This window comes from Antechinus flavipes, chromosome 4 (genome assembly GCF_016432865.1).
Source record: "Antechinus flavipes isolate AdamAnt ecotype Samford, QLD, Australia chromosome 4, AdamAnt_v2, whole genome shotgun sequence".
NCBI classification, from domain to species: domain Eukaryota; kingdom Metazoa; phylum Chordata; class Mammalia; order Dasyuromorphia; family Dasyuridae; genus Antechinus; species Antechinus flavipes.
Genome location: NC_067401.1, coordinates 114,129,737 through 114,144,615, shown reverse-complemented (window position 1 = coordinate 114,144,615; position 14,879 = coordinate 114,129,737). Strand labels below are relative to the sequence as shown.

Here is a 14,879-nt window from a genome sequence, read left to right as displayed (position 1 = left end):
ATAAAATGAATCAAGTCTGATTATAAACATTAGGGAAACTTTTTTTAAAAGCACAAATAACATCAGCTTGCAATTAATTAACTAGTTAATCAACTAATGGGGGGGAGGAGAGAAATCTATGCATAAAATTTCTCTCATAAAGCTCTGATATACAAACTTATTGGAGGAAACCATAATCACTTGTAGACTGTGGATGAAAAAAATTATTCCAAATCCAAATTAAAGAAGTACAAATGAAAACTGTGACACCTCACACCTATCAAATTGGCAAAGATGAGAAAAAAATGAAAATGATAATTGCTAGAAGAGTTCTAAGAAAATAGGCACATTGATGCACTGATGGAGGAACTATGAATATGCTCTATCATCCTGGAAAATAATTTTGATCTCCAAACCACAAATAACCTTTTAATCCAATAACATCACTAATAGGCCCACATTCCAAAAAAAATCAAAAACAGAGAAAAAGAATATCCACGTACAGCAATTTATTGATATAACAAAGAATTGGGAAGATTGGGGGTGGGGTGGGGGGAGAGGGAGTGAGAAGTAGTGGATATTCAATCAAGAAATGCTCAAATAAATTAAAGAATATAAATATAATGTGTTATTATTGCACTAAACGAAAGGTATAGATTTAGAGAAACCTGGGAAGCTCTATAAGAAATGATTTAGCTTGACAAGACCAGAACATGGAAGACAACTTAAGCAATGACTTTTATTTTTTAAGAAAAAAAAATTAACAATTTTAATATTAAGAAAAATTTTAGAAGATTGATAATAAAGTGTGTATCCTACTTCTTGGGAGAGAGTAGATGAACTACAAATACTGAACAAGATATACATTTTCTCAGGTATGTATAACGTGGGATCTATTTTGCTGGACTATATTTGTTATGCTACAGTTCCTTTTTAGGGAGGAGAAAGGAGTGTTCAAGGATAATGATACCACCTCCCCCCCAAAAAAAAATAGAAGAAAATCAGTAAAATATTTTTTAAATTACTAAGAAAATAGAGAAAGGGGATATAAACAGGGAGGAGAGTGCTGATATACTAAGCTAATTATAATATGTATTTAAACAAATCAAGTATTACTTAACAGTTTATATTTCCATATGCTATTTTTTTATAATGAAATGATCATATTTGTGGGTATTTAACAAGTTCATAATTTTAAAAAAATAAAGCATGTGCATGCTCTCTCTCTTTATATAAAGAGAGAAAAAGAAGAGGAAAAAAAGGAGGCATGGAATAGAAGCTGGGATGACAAAGTTAAAAATAATAAGAAAAACTAAATGTAACAATTGGAAGATAGAGCAAAGGGATATGGTGAATCAGTGGGAGAATAAATCTGTCAAATGAAGAATTTGTACAAAGTTTGGACAATTACTTTATGGTCATGTTAGAGGGGGGATTTCTTCCACTTACAGATTGGGCTAAATGGCCACTAAGGTACCTTTCAATTCACAAAGTCCTGATTCTAGAGAAAAAAATTTTTTTTCTTGAAGCATCCCTGGCTGGGAAGGTAACTTACTTAGGCTTCTAAGATATTCAGTGTTCTCACTACTCAGAAATTACCTGACAACCTCTTTTACTTTTGAAAAGGCAATAATTATTACAGAAAGATCACTCCTAAGTTCAAGTTCACATACCAAAGAAGTCATGTTTCAGATTTGGGGCAAAGCTCTTCTCTTTTCTCTTCCTTTTATTTAGAAAGTGTGCCAAGTAACCAATCAGCATAGTTCTAAAGTTGGAAGAGCTCAGCCCAGCCTCCTTTGTTAATAGAATCCAGGTCACTTCTCAACAAAGGTAGTTCATAAGTACTGTATTACATTTTGCTTAAGGCTTCAAATTTACAAGTATGAAAAGCTCTCAACTGGAGATGGTATGAATCACCTTCATATACACCAACTGCCAAGTGAGCTATTCTGACATATGCTATAATAACACTCTCCAGTGACAGAGGTATTACCCCAACTATATATTGCAGTATACTATGGATATGACTATAGCAGGTCCACCATATCATATTATGGAATTAATAGGATGGTTTTTAATCATTTTAGCTCAAATATTTCCAGGAGAGCACTTCATACTCCATATATTTAGATAGTTTTATTTGCTGATGAATATTTATAAGGTATGCTATTATTTCAATTCAATTAATATTTATTGAGTGCCCACAGGGTATATGACACTGAACTAGGCACTGTATGCATGAATACACAAACTATATATTCACAATGCAGTGAATAATAAATGGGAAGCAATATGTTTGTGTATGTAGGCACACCTAAGCAGACATAGAAAGAATAGTCATTAGCCAATACCAGTGACTACTTGGAGGCTGGAATTTAAGGGCTTCTATCAATATCTGGCTCTGATTGCTGCTCCATGAGGGCTATGGTCTCAATCTAGGATATACATAGATAATGCTAACTCATTTTCATCTATGGGATAGATTTGCCCCACAGGCTTTTGGAAGGCAATGTAGATCAGAGATATAAACCAGGCAGTCCATGAGCCACGTAAAGCCCTCAACTTTCCTAAGCATGGCCTGAACCAGATTAAAATATAATTGGAAAATATTAAACAAAATACATAAAGACACAATGAAACAGTAGAGATAGTTTTTAAACTAAGTTAATATGCAACTCACAAGGGTCTTATTAAGAGTCTACTATGGCTTAGTATCCTCTGTTTCCATTTAAGTTTGAAATCACCAATGTAGATGATGGGACTGCAATGTTAGAAAGCTAGAAGAAATCAAGTTTTGAGATACTGAAAGTAGATTAAGTAAGGTGAGATAGGGGGAATTCTCCAAGCACTTATTGAGCACCAACTATATAAGAGATATTATAATAGAAGTGGTGAAAGACCAAAAAAAAAAAAAAAAAAAAAAAAAAAGCAAGGCCTCTGATTTCAAAGAGCTTAAAATCTGGTAGGGAAGGTAAGACTTGTACACAGATAAACTACAAGGGAAGAGATAAGTCCTACAGAAGAAATGCAATATGCCAGAGGAAATCAGAGATAGCACATCTAGTTGGGAGGGGGTTTGGGAAGCTTTCATGGAGTGTTATTTCTCCCCACTGCTGCAGGACTTTTGGCCATTTCATTATTCATTAGCACTTATATCAGGCAGTATGAGGGAGAAAATGAAAGATGATACTGAAGCAAGCTAATTTTCTATTTTGTTAACAGATTCAGGAAAGATATGGTAGGGCAGGCAGGTAGTGGCAAAAATTAGTGTTTGGGATTATCTTGTGAACTTTAACTATCTATGTTAACTTTTTAAACATATTCTATGCTCAAAAAGTTATCAAACTGTGCATACCCTTTGATCCTGCAGTGTTTCTACTGGGCTTATACCCCAAAGAGATACTAAAGACAGGAAAGGGACCTGTATGTGCCAAAATATTTGTGGCAGCCCTGTTTGTAGTGGCTAGAAGCTGGAAAATGAATGAATGCCCATCAATTGGAGAATGGTTGAGTAAATTGTGGTATATGAACGTTATGGAATATTATTGTTCTGTAAGAAATGACCAGCAGGATGAATACAGAGAGGACTGGACTTACATGAACTGATGCTAAGTGAAATGAGCAGAACCAGGAGATCATTATATACCTCAACAACGATACTGTTTGAGGATGTATTCTGATGAAAGTGGATCTCTTCGATAAACAGAGCTAATTCAGTTTCAATTGATCAAGGATGGACAGAAGCAGCTATACCCAAAGAAAGAACACTGGGAAATGAATATAAACTGCTTGAATTTTTGTTTTTCTTCCCGGGTTATTTATACCTTCTGAATCCAATTCTCCCTGTGCAACAAGAAAACTGTTTGGTTCTGCACATGTATATTGTATCTAGGATATACTGTAACCTATTTAACATGTAAAGGACTGCTTGCCATCTGAGGGAGGGAGGGGAAAAATCGGAACAGAAGTGAATGCAAGGGATAATGCTGTAAAAAAATTACCCTGGCATGGGTTCTGTCAATAAAAAATTATTAAAAACAAAACAAAAAAAAAAAAAAACCCTTTATAACCCAATTACCCCATGAACACAATTTGAGATCTAGGGATATGCATGTCTTGAATTCATGAATTTACACATATACCCACCTAATGTGACTTTTATTTATATGTATGTGTGTGTGTGTGTAAATATAAATATATATATATATAGAGAGAGAGAGAGAGAGAGAGAGAGAGAGTACATGTATATATGTATATGTATGTATACAGACACACATAAATAAAATATATAACAAAACACATATGTATATACTCTGTGTACCCACACACATACTTTTCACCAGAATGTCAAGCTTATATACATTTTTAAAATTTCCACTGACCAACTTACTTCCACACTCCCTTAAATTCATAAATAAATCAACTTAACTTGCTCAGATGAAGTCATCAGAATTGGACCATGAGGATTCCTTATCTGTCTATTCTATCCTCTGGCCATTAGCCAGGGTCCTAGTTTATGTCACTATAGCTTTTTAACTCATCTATAACAGGGCCCTTGGGAAACCCTTCCCATTAAGCCTTCCTTAAAATGTACAATAGCTATTCTAAAAAGAAGCTTACCTTCACACTAGGAATGGTTTGTTCATTCATTTATTCAATAAATATTAACAGAACACCTACTATGTCTAAAGCACTGAGAGAACCAGCAGTCCCTATAAACCAGGATGAGGAAAAGTCTCAGATCTTTCTAATTTGTTAAAAAGGCAGTTATAAAGAACAAACATTTATCAAAAACATTAAAATCTCAAGAGGTCATTTTATTTTTCACAAGAATGGACCTGCCTTGAAGCCACTGTATAATTTAATTAAAAACATTCTTGCCCATGGAAAACTCTAACTGAAAATGTCTTTAAGGATGTCCTGAAAAACATCAAATACAGTAAAAAAAAATTCTGAACATTCATATTTGCCTCCTCACATTCTCTCATTCTTTCTCTATTTTAACAGTTAAGTACTTATAAGGATAGACTTTTTTTTTGACCATCACACAGTGGAACTCAAAACACTGAAATGAAAGGTCACCTTGATAATAGTCCAACCAATTCAGATTTTTAAACCTGCTTCAGAAGACTGGCAAAAATGACTTTTCCTGGATTCAAAAGAACACAAACTATAACCATGTAATTCATATTGAGATCCAAAGTGTAGAAGAAAGGATGAAAGAATTTGTGAACGTACATAAGAGCAATTTTCTAAATAGCAGACCCTCAAAATTATAACATCTCTTTCTTTCAAAAGAGAAAGAAGAGAAGGGAGAAGGAGAAAAGGACAAAGATGAGTCGATCTAAATCCAGATTCCAACAAAAAGCAATAGTGGCTAAATTCTGGATTGAAAAGCTCCAGCTCCTCCCTCTCCCTCCCCCCCCCCCCCATTCCCAGGCACATTGTTACTCCATGGGTTACCATTTTTAAATTTGAAGAATAAGTTATCTATTGTTAAACACAAAAGTACTGGAGTCAAATATGACAAGTAAATTAGATTAATGCTTAACAGGTAAATATAAACATCCCTGTTTGGTATTCCACAAATTACGCTAAAATTATACTGAATTTCTCCTCCTGTTTTGTCTTCTACTTGCTCATAAATGACAATAATAGTTCAGGAGAAATATCATCCAGAGAAGTTAGAATGAAGCAAAGGTCATGATTTTATGATTCAGTTAAGCTCTACAAATGGACTGTCATACCTGTGCTGTCCTAGAGTCAGTCACTTCCTTGTACAGACTGATGTCCAAGTAATAGCCAGACTCATTGGTCAGGAAGAGGCGGATGGGAATTGCTTTTCCAGTTGGTGTTAAGCGGATATTAATTTTCAGCTCTGCTTGGAGAACTCGAAGTTTCCACAGTCGGCTTCCATAGCGCATCACCATGCTCCTCACAGACTCCTCAATCTGACACAACAAACCACACAACACAAAGACTTAACAAATACCCCGTCCTGAGGAGCTCCTCAGCAGCTACCCCTAACTCTGTGAGGCTATAAATGGCTGTTACTTTCCAAAGGTATAATCTGGTTAGAATTCAAAAAAAAAAAAAAAAAAAAAAGACCCTCCAAACTCTGTTCTTGTTTCTGGATGGAGCCAGTGAACACTTTGTTAGGGTTTAGCCATGGAGAGGATGCCTCCACCTCATATCACTACAAATTCGGAATCTCACTCTCCTCTCCCCTTTTTACACACACTCATTCCAGTATATTTCAAAGATCTATGATATCTAAAATTAGGAGCCACAGGATTAAAGAAAAAGCCCCAAATAAGAATAAAACCTCTGGTAAAGAGCTATTAAGTAGCATTTATATCCATGATAATTATGTTATCACTGCATTTACTGAACTTTAAATAAACTTAACAATTAGTACAATAAGCTTTGTTCCATGCAGTTTTATTAAACTTTATAATATATGCCTGTTGGTAAGTCATACACATTAAAGAAAGACAGTTTCTGGGAGGGATTTGGAGTTCCTCTTATGCCCAGAAGCTTTAAAGCTTGGTCCATGCTGCACAGACTCCTACGGTGTCTAAGAAAATTGTATAGATAAAGTTCTTCCTATACAAAATAGCTCACTACCTAGTTTTCAGAGAGGAGAGTTATTTTGACCAAGTTTATATTCTCAGAAGCTCATCTTCTCTTCATTAACATTAGCTACCAACAGGTCCCAAGAGAGGTATCCCTAAATAAAGTGAATTCTTTTTTTAAAAAATGCTTTCCTTTAAGATCTTAGAAGGCTACTAAACTTCTCTTACATTTCTCTTTTCATGGGAATCATATGCATATTTCTCTTCTCAAACAGTATGGCCTATACTTGTAGGTTTTTTTTTTTTTTGGTGGCAACACAAATTCTCAAGTCAGAAAAGGTCATCAAGCTTATCACTCTAGTGTATTTAGATGTAATTACATCAACCCAAAAGATTTTAATATTTTCTTGAAAATCTTTAGAGATCAAAAGTCCCCAAATGTAGGGAATTTCTCTATTCAAGGAACTGCTATTCCTAGGGTTAAAGACTGATAACATCTGAATTTATTGGGAAACTGAGAATTCTGAACTGACATTCACATTTTAAATAAGTGGTTCAAAAATATAGAGGACCATACCTATAACTCAGACTGAGAAAGTCATATTATTTCCTCCTCTACTTGGATGCACAGTCATCAAAAACTTCCCAGTCTCAGGAGAAGCAATGAATAGAGTGGGACCCAATAAAAAGGAAAGGGGAGTGCAGGGAATGATGAGAAAAAGACTATCACCCTAAGGGTAAGAGGTCAAATACAGAATCCCTTTGTTTTTATTCCTTGCATGCTATGCCATGCATTTAAAAAACAGATCCTCTAGGGAAGGGACCACATGTAATGTGTGTGAAATGTCTTATTAACCAAATTCTCACCCCGTGAAAAATACTCAAGAGGAATAAGTTAGGCACTTTGGGAAGCTGCATTAACTCTTGGAGGCACTAGGGTGATGTTTAGTGCACTGAAGCAGGAATTTACACAAAAATATCCATGTGACCTGTAGAGTTCACGCAATTTTCCAGAATACCTAAATTAGTCCTATAGATTAGCATACACAAGGGGAGACTGGTTAATAACAGCAAAAGATACCATTCCAAATGAGAAAACCGTCACAAATTTTACAAAAGAAGCAATAGAAAAGGAGGAGAGAGTCTTCCTTTTTCTCTATATTTTTCTACATATCACTAGTCTGGTATTGTAAACTCAAAAAAAAAAAAAAATGGTACTCTATTCAAAGCAGACTTTCCTAGTGAACAGCATATAGATAAATCAAAGATAGATAAAAAATGAAAGTTTTTTTTTTTTTTTTAAGCAAACTAAATAGGTTTGGCTATGAGAAATGTTCCCATATGCTCTTGGGACAAAGGTAAGGTATTACATATCCCTCATACTTGATGGTGCTGACAGAAACAAGTAGGATAAAAGTACCTTTGACGGATCCATGATGACTGTGGGCACAAAGTTGAGGAAGATATGGTTGCAATCAGTTCGGACATTTGTATTGTTAAAAGCAACCTCCAACTCATCCATGGCTTCCAGGAGCAGACGCTCCCCCTCATTCTGCAGATACTCAAAAGAGGCTTCCTATGTAGGAAAGACAATACTATCAATGTATTATAAGAAACTTGTTTATAGCATAGAGAAGGCAATAATAAAATGTTATTAAGTGATCAAAACCCCCTGTCCTATAGATAAATAATCAAAGGACATAAAGAAATAGCTCTTTAAAAAATTTTAAACTCTTCATAACCAAATGAAATGATCCAAATCACTAATACAAAGAGAACATCAAAAGAAACATAAGGCTTCACTTAACACCAGAAAACTGGCAAACATGACAAAAGCTGGAAATATTTAACATTCAGCCTGGGTGAAAGAGGCAATGTCATTGCAGTCCAACTATACTGGAAAGCAATTAGGAAAGAAAGTGAATAAAAAGTACCACACAGATATTTCCTCTTAGAATATACCTTAAGAAAGTCAATGACTGGCAAAAAATAAAGGTCCCATAGACACTAAAATATTTATAGCAGCACTCTTTCATAGTAACAAAGAACTAGAAACAAGGCACATGCTCATCAACTGAGTAATTGCAACATGTATTGTGGCATATGAGTGCAATAAAAGATCAGATATCAATGAGGAAAAATATGTATGACAAATATAGAGAAACCTGGGAAGACATACATGAAGTGATAGAAAATAAAGAAAGTAGAATCGGGAAAACAATAAATCTAGGAGCTACAACCATCTAAACAATAACAGCAAAACTCAAAAAACAATATATTATCAAGTTATTTTAACCAATCTTAGTCCAAAATTAGAGGTACTAGAAGTTCCCTTGACTCCTTTTTCTACAGAGGTGAGGGATTATGGCTACGGAGCTCTGAATTTAATGTGAAACATTTTCAATGATTGGGTTGGTTTTACTAAACTACCCCCCCCCTCCCTTTTTAGTCTTTTTTTTTTTTTTTAAGGGGATAACTCCTATGGAAGTGGGATGAAGGAGGAAGAATGAAGGACTAATTGGAAAACAGAAAAACAAAAGATATCAATAAAAATACAAATATCTCCAAAGAAAATGGTCTTGAAAACTAGCATTGTAAAGAACACAAGAGGCCTTGATAACCCCTCTATAGTAGGCCTTTTATAGGTTCTAACTAAACTTTTTGCTGTACTCATGACATGTTTTCATAATACATGCAAAAACACATGGCTTCTTCTAGTCACTTCGATTCCTTGACATTCTAGGCATCAAAGACTATGCTGAGAAAGAGATGTCTTAACTCCAAACTCCTACACCAGGATTGTTTTTCCTTACCCCAATCATCTTCTGCCCAGCCATCACTCATACAAAACTACTAACCCATTCCAGTTCTTGCTGTGGAAATGTAATTATATCAATACTATCATAGCTTTGGCAAAGGATTTGTTCATTGATTGTATGATTATTTTATTCACAATTCCTATGAATTCCCAGACCACATTTGTTTATCCAGGATACCTTGGAAATTACCTGCCACCAAAGCACAACACTCACCTTGGTGACCAAATCTGAATGCCTGATGATTGCTCTTACAAAAAATCTGTAGTCTGTCACTTCAGTACCCACTTCCACTTTGGCTGCCCCAAGATATAAATGCATCTTATGGTTGGCACATGGAATAGCAGTGAGGTCAAAATTCCTCATTCGGTTCAGCTCCAGTTGGAAAGCCAGGGCAGGTTCCAAGTGACGATAGATACGATCTTCCTCAAACTGAACTCAGAAATGAAAAGAAAACATCACTTACAAAGAAATCCAAGCAAAGACCTACTAGAGAACTAATGATTATGATGGGACAAGGAGCAGCGGTTGTTGAGGAAGATAAATTTACACCAGAAAACAGGAATAATAAACATGTTATTCTACAGATAATATTTACCAACAACATGAAAAATACAAAGCTATTAATGAGTTTAAATAGGGACAGATAAATCAAAGTATCTCATCATTTAATAAATAGACTTTCATTAGTATCCAAAAAAATTAATACTTAAGACTTTGTGGTGAGATACCACCCATTTTCAAAGGAGAGAAAAAAAGACTCCCTGAACTACTACAACATTGAAAATCACGTCAGCTCCGTCATTCTATACTTGCATTTTATCTGTATGTTCATGAAGCCTTTCCCGATTCCCTAATTATAAGTGAGCTCTTCTTCCTCAAATTTCTTATGGCATTCAGCATGTACTTCCATTGGCAATTATTAAAGTCTAATTTGTATTATGGCCATTTACATACATGTCTTCTCTCTCCTATCAGTTTTATAAGCAGGCACATCTGACTTCATCTTCATATACTTATCACCTAGTACAATATCTTATATATCAGCCAACATTTAATATCTGGTGAACTGCATAGTTTTTCAAGATTAAATGAAAGCACTTTGGGGGAGAAGACTTATATCTTATAATTCTTTTGAATCTTTTCATGATTAAAAGTGTTGAGTATATAGTACATACATAATAATACATTAACTACCTATACTGACAGAAGCCCAGTGGTACAAAAAAATCCAAAACATGAGAAGATATAGCTCAATTGCTAGGTGGAAGAAGCAAGAACAGAATGAAGATTTCTGCCTCAAAATGGAATTTTTTAAAATTAATTGTGTGTGCGCACGCACACACAAATAATGGGGAGCTGAATATATTCGGTTTTTTCCAGATAAAAGGAGCAATTTCTTTAAGTGTAAATAAAAGGAGCAATTTCTTCAAGTGTAAGGCCCTTCTAATTTCTTATCATGATAACCACTTCAAAAAAAAAAAATAGATCTTGGGATTAACTTTCCTTTTATAACAATGCAAGGCTTTCTTCTAGTTTCTGAAATCAAATATTCTCTTAAAGATGGGACCTGCTGCAGGTCCACTGACCTTATCAGACACAGGGAAACACAAAATCAGTAAGAGGGAGAAAGGAAGCATTGCCCCCACTTCTCCCCATATATAGAAGAAAATGATAAGTTGTCCCTTGGTTAAAGAAAAACAGGACAGGAGTAAAATAAATAGCATGGAAAAAGCCATGGTTCTTACCTTATCCCTTGCTCGGAATGTGAAAAATTTAGGAAACTCTCTCTGTATTTAAAGAAAAAAAAAAATTTCAGTCTTTCACAAATGTCTTCATTGGGCCAGATACACAGTAACAATAAAGGTATACACTGACTTTCAAATACCTGCAAGTCACAGAGTTTCCAACTGCTCTTAGCCTAGGAAAAATACGAAGAATACTTGGGGCAATTTGGCAACCTGGGAACCTAACAACAATCCAACTCTTCATCATTGTGGCCCAGGAGGCTATCCTCAAACACTAACAAAACTCTGAACTGACAATGTCATAGAAGTATGCTGTGATTTTTCTACTCTTCTACCACAAAAGCTCCCTAAAGACTGCCCTCAGCACACCTGGGCAAATGGCATCAGTGTGTATGTACCTGGGCTGTAGATACTACAACAGTAGCTACTCAACTAATTTCCCAAGTTTCTCCTTAAACAGCTCTTAAAACAAAAACCAACTAGCCAGCCACCATAGTGTATCAAAATCCTGGCTCTTTCTACACTCATAAGTTGAAGAGCCAATGTCATAAAATGTCAATGCAAAAGGAAACTGCAAGGCAGCTACTTCAGGAACTACCACTAACTTTATTGGAAAGGCCAGGATGAGACCAATGAACTTGTTATCATGAGGTCTTACAACTCTCTGACAGGACATTACACAAAAAGGCAACCCAATTTACTAGAACCTTATTAATTAGCAAAGATGAATTCAATTAGTGGAGTTCATTAGTTTCTGAAATTTAACTTATTAACACGAAATACCCGTTTCTCGGATGGGGAACTCTACTGGCAGTGTAGGAATCAGGTTCATTACTATTTTCCTCTATAGGAGGTTCCATTAGACTTCTTCTTCATTATGAGCAAAAAATAATCAACTAATTGTCAGTACAAAACAAAATGACTAAGAAAAGTCACATGAACATTTCTCAGTAAGATCTGGAAACTAAAAGTAGAGGGAAAAATCTATCTGTTCCCTGGAACCCAAAAGACTCCCTTTCTGATGAGATAGAATCAACATTTTTAGGAAGGAAGGGAGGGAAGGAGAGAGAAAGGGATAAAAGAACATTAAAAAATTCTGAGTTTTAATTTTTCATAATCATAACTAATTTTAAACATGTGAATGAAGTCCCCAAACAAGAGATTCCAGCAGATCTTTCTAAGAATGAAAGGACTTTTCCATTTGGGATCCTATAGAAAAAAATGATTACCTATTACTTAAGGGACCACAGATACATAGACTACACAGAGAATACAGTATAGATATCTCAGCAATCCTATTGTCTTTCTTGATTCTTCTTGCTTATCCCTTCTTTATGCTGCTAATTCTCCCTAACTATCCATGTTCATTCCATCACTACTTTAAATGCTTCCACTAGGATTATGGGCAAATATCATAATTGAATGTGCAAAAAGAGAACACTAAGAGTGTTCTGGTACCAGAAATCTAAAAGAATACAGCATTTCCTAGGAAGAGGAATTATACCCCTGCTGTGTGTTCTAATCAGCCAACCATCATCAAGACAATCAAAATAATTTGCCTAAATTAGCCAATCAAGACACCCTGCAAATCAGAGAATGTGAAAACCTACAACAGAAATCATCATAGCTGATTATGATACTAATAATCGTGTTAAAAACCTAATGAGATGAAGAAATTGGAAGCTTGCTGGTGCAACTCTCTTTTACCTCAACATGCTGGGAACTAATTATATAGGCTGTAATTAAAACAAAAACTAACCCAAATCAAATCTTCTATAAGCTAACAGTTGGTTTGGTAACAAAATTAATGGCCTCCCAAGATTTTTATTTTCAATTAACTACTAACATTGACCAGCACAGATAGTATATCGTACTGTACCTCCAAAATCAAAATATGTCTATCAGACTATAAAAGTGGGAATTGCTTAGTAATTGAGCTTAGGCTTATATGCAGTTTTAAAAAGTTCATGAAACCTTATGTACAGGGCAAGAGATAAGAAAAGACACTTTAAACAGAATCAGAAATGCCAAACTGGAATTTAATCAGTGTTAGATCTAATGGATTTTGCAGGGAATTTTAGGAAAAATAGGGGGGAAAAGCCTTTAATATCACTAACAAAAATAAAAAAGGCATGGATGTTCCAGTAGGACATCAATCTCTACCTCCCAATTTACAACTCCATGTGCCAATAGTATGAGGAAGTCACATGGACTAAGAACCTCAAATAGAACCTCTTTACTCCAGTCCTGAATCCATTTTTATGAGAAGGAAGAATCAATAATGTATTTCCCTTTATACCCCTAACTATCAGAGCTCAGCATTTGGTATATATTAGAAACCCAAGTTTTTTTTAGCAATGTTTGATTTAACTGGGTGTTTATGCAAACAGAGAGACAAAATACTAAGTTTCTTGATGCAGGTTAACATTCCTCCTGGTGTCAGTACACCATGACACTAAGGCAAACTCAGACCCTCCTTCTAGACAGCTCCCCAGGGGCTGCAGTGCATGAACAACAAAGTCTGAAAATGTTGACAGATTTGCTGCCTGAGGAATGGAATACCTAACAAAACAAATGTTCCATGCAGAGCCTTTTCTCCTCCTCTCTTATCCTGCAGTGTGGCACGAAGAGAGGATGAATGAAAACGAAACATGTCTACACTCCACACTTGCCAGGAGAGAAGGTAACCTTTCTTCCCTCTCCTTGCCCATCTGTAAGGTAAGGATTTCATACTGTAGAACAGAGGAAGCTGAATACATCACAGTGGATTACTAGGAAGCCAAGGAGATCAAAGGATTCATCTCTAACATGCCCAGAAAGCTCCCTCCTTTTCACACTACACTAACTACGAAGTAAGCACACATCAGATGACATGACACAGACCAAGTATCCTTTAGTGAATAGCGAGCTATCACCAGTAGAGGCACTCAGAGCACCACTGCAACAGTAGACCAGGATTTGTCTATGTGTTCCAAGGCCTCCAGATTATCACCAATTCTGGCCAGAGATCAGAAAAGAGTGTCCTTTCACCACTATACATCCACCACTAATCATTTCTGAGATGCCCCCAAATATAAACATGCATGGCTTTTATAATTCAACCTGCAAGAAATAATCCAATCCACATCACACCACTAACTTCTGCTCCCTCAAGCAAGAAAGTACATACAAGCACTTTATGCTTTAAAATTTCACTGATATGCCAAGTAACATTCATGTGGATCAGATTTGGGAAATGATCCTAAATGCAAGTTCCCTATGGAACTACCATCCTAGACCACAGATTCTACCAACATAATCTCATACTCAACCAACATATATAAAAATATTAAAAAGAACTTTTAAAAGCCTGCTCACACTACAGAAAGACTGGAAGGTTTATTTGCTTGTTGTGGAGGGAGGTATGCATTTTAAGGCGAAAAAAAATGTCAATTATATCACTAACTCTCATTGCCTTTCAATTTTTATATGTTGTTTTAATAGTAATGATGAAACCATTAAGTTATGTATACTACAGAGACCAGAGACAAGCCTAAACTATTGGAATAAAAACAGGAAAATTTTTTGGTTTCTTAAAAAGATCACAATTCAAAAATTCTCTTTAAAACAGGAATTCATTACAAGCATATATCTGTGATAGATCTCAATCTGCCATGAGCCTTGGAAGCACAAGTCTGTTACCCTTTATATGAAGCCAGTCCAATGCTCTTTCTTAACAAATTCAGGGCCTTGCTTTTGTATGCCTCTCGTATTCAGGATTC

The 14,879-nt window shown here is 35.4% G+C and overlaps 1 protein-coding gene across 1 annotated transcript in view; it reads right to left on the bottom strand.

Annotated features, from left to right (window-relative positions):
* The window catches only part of ACACA (acetyl-CoA carboxylase alpha), a 217,361-nt gene that overhangs the window by 98,381 nt on the left and 104,101 nt on the right, over positions 1-14,879 (bottom strand). Inside the window, exons 34-37 of the mRNA XM_051994076.1 lie at positions 11,119-11,160; positions 9,587-9,802; positions 7,975-8,130; positions 5,727-5,930 (exon numbers count right to left, since the gene is read on the bottom strand). Of these exons, the coding sequence (XP_051850036.1) occupies positions 5,727-5,930; positions 7,975-8,130; positions 9,587-9,802; positions 11,119-11,160 (618 nt within the window). The remainder of the gene's footprint in view (positions 1-5,726; positions 5,931-7,974; positions 8,131-9,586; positions 9,803-11,118; positions 11,161-14,879) is intronic.